Source organism: Podarcis erhardii (assembly GCF_964252035.2).
Source record: "Podarcis erhardii genome assembly, chromosome: 9".
In the NCBI taxonomy this organism is placed as follows: Eukaryota; Metazoa; Chordata; class Lepidosauria; order Squamata; family Lacertidae; genus Podarcis; species Podarcis erhardii.
The window spans coordinates 6,551,340-6,558,685 of NC_138512.1; the positions used below are offsets into that span (position 1 = coordinate 6,551,340).

At 47.3% G+C, this 7,346-nt stretch overlaps 1 protein-coding gene across 2 annotated transcripts; it reads right to left on the reverse strand.

Annotated features, from left to right (window-relative positions):
* Nucleotides 1-1,523: 1,523 nt before the first annotated feature.
* On the reverse strand, nt 1,524-7,255 carry RHNO1 (RAD9-HUS1-RAD1 interacting nuclear orphan 1). 2 transcript variants are annotated; one of them, XM_081876451.1, is made up of 4 exons: nt 7,191-7,255; nt 4,304-4,568; nt 2,437-3,157; nt 1,524-2,226 (listed from the first exon to the last, which is right to left on the reverse strand). In XM_081876451.1, the coding sequence occupies exons 2-3, from the start codon at nt 4,466-4,468 to the stop codon at nt 2,486-2,488; spliced, it is 837 nt and encodes a 278-aa protein (XP_081732577.1). In that variant the 5' UTR covers nt 4,469-4,568; nt 7,191-7,255; the 3' UTR covers nt 1,524-2,226; nt 2,437-2,485. The 2 variants fall into 2 exon arrangements, with proteins under 2 accessions (XP_081732577.1, XP_081732576.1); XM_081876450.1 differs by having other exon boundaries at nt 1,524-3,157.
* Between the last annotated feature and the right edge of the window lie 91 nt (nt 7,256-7,346).

The window sequence follows — 7,346 nt, forward strand, 5'->3', positions numbered from 1 at the left end:
CCAACTAAGTCAGTTCTTGGTATGAGCTTTCGTGTGCATGCACACTTCTTCAGATACACTGAAACAGAAGTTTCCAGACCCTTCTATATAGTGAGAAGGTGGGGAGGGGTATTACTCAGAAGGGTGGTGGGAATGGGTGATTGGCAGATAGCTGTGATGGGCCTGTTGACGACTCTTAACGACTGCAATAGGTCTTACAGGAAAAAGCAAGGGGTGAAAAGGTGAAAAATGGCTTTGTCATGTATAATGAGATAAGAATCCAAGGTCTTTGTTCAGACCAGGTTTCTCCATGGTTTTGAGTTTGGTGATAAGTTGTAATTCAGCAGCTGAATTACACTGAATTACACTTCTGTTTCAGTGTATCTGAAGAAGTGTGCATGCACACGAAAGCTCATACCAAGAACTGACTTAGTTGGTCTTTAAGGTGCTACTGGAAGGAATTTGTTTTGTTCTGCTTTTTAAGACACTGTCTAGCGCAGACCATTTCCTCACACCCGTCTCCCCGCGTGAAGCCAGGGCCAAGCTAGAAAGCTGGACTTCGTGCACGCTCCGACCATTTGCTGTATCTTTGGAGTTCATTATTCCTAATTCTGATGGCATTTTCCTTCTCGATAAGCCGAGAGGTCCTAGGATGCCAAATATCCCTACACCTTATTCCACATTCTGGAAAGACGTAGTGGTGAATAAGCTGGAGGGGAATAATTTATCGGCACCCACCCCAATAGCCCTCTGTGACACTTTTAAGACTAACTGATTCAGGCTGTATGTTAGGGGGTGCAAATCCACGGGTTAGGGGGCGCAAATTACTTGCCTTGCCCCGGGTGCTGACAACCCACGCTATGCCACTGGGTGAGTGGAAAGGGGAACTTACCTAGAGGGCTGGCTGTATACAGTGCAACCCCTGTTGCAGCTGCACTCTGTATTTTGCAATAAAGGATCAGGTGTAACCACTGCTGTGTTTTGAATTCTATCTGGTTGGTCTCTTGTCATTTCATCTCCAACCCGAGTAACCTCATTAATTAATACAATTTGAATTGTTCTTAACAATAAATATAACAAGGAAAGAGAAATAAAGACCAAATACATCTTTTCCTTTTCATGAAGGAGCCAAGGCTCTCTTTGAAACTAGTCTATAATGATGCACATGAACCCTCATTCAGGGATGTTATTGGTAAGATGTAGCTTAAGACCCAACGGTGTCTTTAAGGACAGAAATGTGCCATAAAAGCAGGTCAATACATAAACAAAGCAACCACACAACTTAAGCTACTCCTAAAATACTTCCTTTTCCGATACATCAATTTCCTTAGACAACATGAGAACATGCATTATGAGTAACATCAATGTTCAAATATTTTTTTAAAAACCTCCCTGTATAGGGAAAATAAGAAGATGAAAGCAATTTATGTAGTGCAGTTATAAAGTGAAATGCATTAAAACAATTTTGGGTTGGATGGGAAAGAGATACTTTTACTATACAAGAGCGGATGTGCAGATCACTGCATTTTTTAATAACCACACTTACAGGACAATGCTTTTATTAGGGTATTTTAAAAAACACACAAAATAATCACTAAGCGTTGTATGATGTTATAGGGAGTGGTAAATATGTGGGATGGGGTTCCATGTTTTAAGTTCATATTGACTCCTTGCCCGCCCGCCCCCGACTGAATAAATCAAAGGTGCTTGGGCTCCCCCAGCTGTGCAAACTCATGTCCTCCAGAACCAAAAGCTATGTTGATTTACGCCATACTGTCCCACAGACTAATTTTGCTGAAGGATGAAGCAATTAACCATAAAATAGCTTTTATATAGAAAATCTGCATGAAGCATCCTCCGTGAATATATACAAAGAATGAGATAACCCAAAACATGCCTGTGTCAACTGGTCTAATGAAAAATATAAATAGGCATTCCCCCATGCCCCCCCCCTCTTTCCAAGAGCAGCAAAGGCACAAAAGCATGAACAAGTAATTCCTTCCAGCACTGCTCAAAGTGAATTGGGGTAATCAAGATCCTACATGAAGCATAATAGAGGCGGTAAAGACTGCACAACACTGCTGGCTGTCTCCATACTGAAGTCATGGCAGAAATCAGTAGTGAAGTCACTGAATACAGAAATAACTCGGTACTGTATTCATTTAAACTAGGGGAGGTACAATAAGGAATGTCTTTCCAGAAACACCAGACCTTTTTGCTTTGATTGATTTATAAAATGCTTCTGTGCTTTATCTTGCAAGTATACCACCTTCTCAAATTATTTAGAGTTTATCATACACAAAAATGTTTTGTTCAATCTATTTTTCCACTCCAGGCTTAGAAGGATTGAAAGCAGTTTTTGACAGAGGCATTGCTGCTTTTGGTATCCAGCTGTCACTTGTAGGCAAACATGTTTGCATTTTTTAAACTATAAAAACCTGCAAAATCTGTATGGACTGGATGAACACACCACAAATAGAGATTGATCTTTCAAAACTATTTTAAGCTATTGGCTATCTTCGGCCACAGTAAGCCCTGCACTCATTTGTGTCTTCACTAAGATGTCGCTGGTGCTCAGCATTCCTTTTTCTCTGAGGTATTTCATTAAGAGAGATCGACTCCGCCATGTTACCTTAACTCCATATTCGTGCTCAGGAGTGTCCTCGACCAGCACAGATGTAGCCCCAAAGTCATTAGAAATATCCTCACCAACATGATTACTAAATGGGCCAGGAGTAAAGCTATTCATCTGGGGCAGACAATAATTATGGGCCTCAATGGAGGGCTGTTCTGGAGTGCTTCTCTCTGGTGGGCTGAATGCAACTGGGTCAGCATAAGGAGATAAGGGGCAGGGACAAGGATTTTCCATCCCAGCCCTAGAATTGCTTGTAGGGCTGATGGAAGCTGCAGTAGAAAGAGGTATTGGCTGGTTACAGCATGTCTCAAAGTTTCCTGCTTGGCCACCAAAGTCCAAAGGGTGTTCTGAAGTCCCCACAGCACAGGATTCTGTTTTTGCATTCTCAAACATTAGTGGAGAAAACTTGTAGGCTGCAGGCCTCCAACACCTTCCTGCCACCACAGGGATGGCATGGTTGGTATCCTTTATTTTCACGTTTGGGGAACCGTGGCACCACCTCTGGAGACCCAGTGATCTGGCACTCTCAAACTGTGGAATTATCTGAGAAAAATAAGCAATAATAATAAGCTAACACAAGCATCCCCATTTCAAATACCTTAATGTACACTCTTACTAATATTTGCAATAGTTCTGAAACATAAGTCTGTATTATCCCCATATTACAGTTGAAGGCAGTGTAAGAAATTAACAAATGGTGGATAAATGCTTCATTTATCCCTTTGCTATGCATATTCTAAATCAAGGGTTCCCAAACTTTCTACCCCCAGGGCCCATGTAAGAGGACTAAGAATGGTCACAAAATGGAAGTACAAGAGTGGAGCCATTAATAAATGGGCAGAGATGGAGATTGGCTTATCAGCTCTGATTACCGATACAATTTTCTCATTGATAGCCAATCCCTCTTTGGAAATTGCTAGAAAGGGTTGTGCAAACATTATATTGTACTTATATTCATTTTCTAAATATCCAGATCTCATGCATGTGATTTACAGTAATCCTATGCATATTTTCTCAAAAGTAAGACTCACTGGGTTCAAGAGGTTACATCCAAGTAAATGTGCATGCAATTGTTACCTTAATATTTTATTTATTATTTCTCTCTCATGAAGAGAAGTAAGGCACCAAACTGCCAGAATTATGAGCAAAATAAGAACCGTAATTGTTTCATAGCTGCAAGCCTCTGCCTTGTCTTCTGTTGGCAATTTCCAGACAGACAGTTACAAAATCAGTGTCCCACAGCACCATAAAATACTCAAATGTTTTTTATGGCATCTGCTTAGTTGTCAAGAACCTACTTCTGATACAAATGTTGAAACAGAGTAAAGTTTGAAATGTTTTATGAACAGAATTCCACTGAAATAACTGTCACCAGGGCTGAAAGAGAATTTGGGGGTAATGAGACAGTTTTAAACTATTTTGTAGGCCAAAATAATCTAAAGCGATAGTTGTACAGGTAAAGAGAGATAAGAATAATTAACAAGAGCTGGGTTTTCCAAGGAAATATGGGCAGGCAAGCTTTAAAAAAAATGATAATAATAACTTGTGGTCTTATTTTGCAAGGCAAGGGCAGGATAGCGAGCTTTTGAACACAGAGCACAGAAAACAATGAGGACACCAAACAAGCGCTGCAATTGTGCATTAACAGTATATTCCCACAATATAAAGGAAAAGACAAGAAGACCATACCCAAGTACTCCCAATCTGATTTACTGGTTTGGTGGGTACACATCTTGGACTGCTCCCTGGGTGAACTGGCGTCCCATAGGGGTACACAAGGCCCTCTTTGGGGGCCTCAGTGAACAAGAGCTCTCCTTTCCATCCTTTGCTTACACGCCTCCTCTTTGGAGGCATCAACAGCTTCGAATAAAATGTTCAGCTTCATGGTGTCCCCCGATGTCAGCGGGGAAAAACCGAATGGCACTCCTTAGAGCAGGACAATCTGCTTCTAGACCTGCAGAGAGAAAAACAGTGCGCTTCTGCCATCAATTGTTTGCTTGAGATCTTCTTGTGTTCTAGCTCAATCACAATGATCTCCACAAAAATGAATTTATTTTTAATACGGTGGACCCCGCTCCCTTCGGTGCCTTCTAACGCTCCTGATCATAGCTGTCAACTTTTCCCTTTTCTTGAGAGGAATCCTATTCGGAATAAGGGAATTTCCCTTAAAAAAAGGGAAAGTTGACAGCTATGCTCCCAATTCTTAACTTTCTTTTAAGAAACTGAGGGGGCCCCCTCTCCAACCCATCTGCTCCCCTTGGTTCCCTGGCAGCCCTGATGATGATGATGATGATGATGATGATAATAATAATAATAATAATAATAATAATAATAATAATAATAATTTATTTATACCCCACCCATCAGCCACTCTGGACGGCTTTCAACAAAACACTAAAATACAATAACCTATTAAACATTAAAAGCTTCCCTAAATAGGGCTGCCTTTAGATGTCTTCTAAAAGTTGGGTAGTTATTTTTCTCTTTGACATCTGGTGGGAGGGTGCTGCACAGGGCGGGTGCCACTACCGAAAAGGCCCTCTGCCTGGTTCCCTGTAACTTGGCTTCTTGCAGTGAGGGAACCGCCTGAAGGCCCTCGGCGCTGGACCTCAGTGTCCGGGCAGAACGATGGGGGTGGAGACGCTCCTTCAGGTATACTGGGCCGAGGCCATTTAGGGCTTTTAAGGTCAACACCAACACACTGAATTGTGCTCGCAAACGTACTGGGAGCCAATCTAGATCTTTCAAGACCGGTGCTATGTGGTCTCGGTGGCCGCCCCCAGTCCCCAGTCTAGCTGCCACATTCTGGATTAGTTGTAGTTTCCGGGTCACCTTCAAAGGTAGCCCCACACAGAGCGCATTGCAGTAGTCCAAGTGGGAGATAACCAGAGCATGCACCACTCTGGCGAGACAGTCTGCGGGCAGGGAGGGTCTCAGCCTGCGTACCAGATGGAGCTGGTAGACACAGCTGCCCTGGACACAGAATGGACCTGCGCCTCCATGGACAGCTGTGAGTCCAGAATGACTCCCAGGCTGCACACCTGGTCCTTCGGGGGCACAGCTGCCCCATTCAGGACCAGGGAGTCCTCCACACCCGCTCGCCCCCTGTCCCCCCAAAATAGTACTTCTGTCTTGTCAGGATTCAACCTCAATCTGTTAGACACCTCCAGGCAGTGGCGTAGCGGGTGCAGGGGGGGCCGGCCGCACTGGGCGCAACATCTGGGGGGGGGCGCTCGCCGCCTCCGGAGTCGCCGAAGAGCCTCGGGCGCAGGCTGTAGCAGAGCCCCATGGCAGCAGCCCAGGCAGCAGCAAGAAGAAGCTGGCAGCGGCGGCAGGTTAGGGGTTAGGGGGCGTAAATTACTTGCCTTGCCCTGGGTTAGGGGCGCAAATTACTTGCCTTGCCCCGGGTTAGGGAGCGCAAGTTACTTGCCTTGCCCCGGGTTAGGAGGCGCAAATTACTTGCCTTGCCCCGGGTTAGGGGGTGCAAATTACTTGCCTTGCCCTGGGTTAGGGGCGCAAATTACTTGCCTTGCCCTGGGTTAGGGGGTGCAAGTTACTTGCCTTGCCCCGGGTTAGGGGGTGCAAGTTACTTGCCTTGCCCCGGGTTAGGGGGCGCAAATTACTTGCCTTGCCCCGGGTTAGGGGGCGCAAATTACTTGCCTTGCTCCGGGTTAGGGGGCGCAAATTACTTGCCTTGCCCCGGGTTAGGGGCGCAAATTACTTGCCTTGCCCCGGGTTAGGGGGCGCAAATTACTTGCCTTGCCCTGGGTTAGGGGGCGCAAATCACTTGCCTTGCCCCGGGTTAGGGGGCGCAAATTACTTGCCTTGCCCCGGGTTAGGGGGCGCAAATCACTTGCCTTGCCCCGGGTTAGGGGGCGCAAATCACTTGCCTTGCCCCGGGTTAGGGGGCGCAAATTACTTGCCTTGCCCCGGGTTAGGGGCGCAAATTACTTGCCTTGCCCCGGGTTAGGGGGGTGCAAGTTACTTGCCTTGCCCCGGGTTAGGGGGCGCAAATCACTTGCCTTGCCCCGGATTAGGGGGCGCAAATTACTTGCCTTGCCCCGGGTTAGGGGGCGCAAATTACTTGCCTTGCCCCGGGTTAGGGGGGTGCAAGTTACTTGCCTTGCCCCGGGTTAGGGGGCGCAAATTACTTACCTTGCCCCGGGTTAGGGGGCGCAAATTACTTGCCTTGCCCTGGGTTAGGGGGTGCAAGTTACTTGCCTTGCCCCGGGTTAGGGGGCGCAAATGACTTGCCTTGCCCCGGGTTAGGGGGCGCAAATCACTTGCCTTGCCCCAGGTGCTAACAACCCACGCTACGCTGCCTCCAGACACTCACACAGGACCTTCACCGCCTTCACTGGTTCTGATTTAAAAGAGAGGTAGAGCTGGGTATCATCTGCATATTGATGGACACCCAGCCCAACCCCCCTGATGATCTCTCCCTCCTTGTTTCGGCTGATCATGTGGCCCGCAGCCTCCTTAGAGGCTCCTGCCGCGGCCCCCGCCCCGAGGGTCCCCCGCCCCCGCCCCCGCCCCCGCCCCCGCCCCGGCTGGGACGCGGCGCCGCCAGACGCACCGCGACCTCGGAGGGATCCCGCCGAAGCCCCCTCTCTCCGCCCACAGCCCGCCCAGGCCCCGCCCCCGCCCTTCTCCCCCGATGCCGATTGGTCCCGGCGCGTCACGTGACGCGGACCGAGCTCTCCGGGCGCCAAATTCAAACAACCGGGACGGA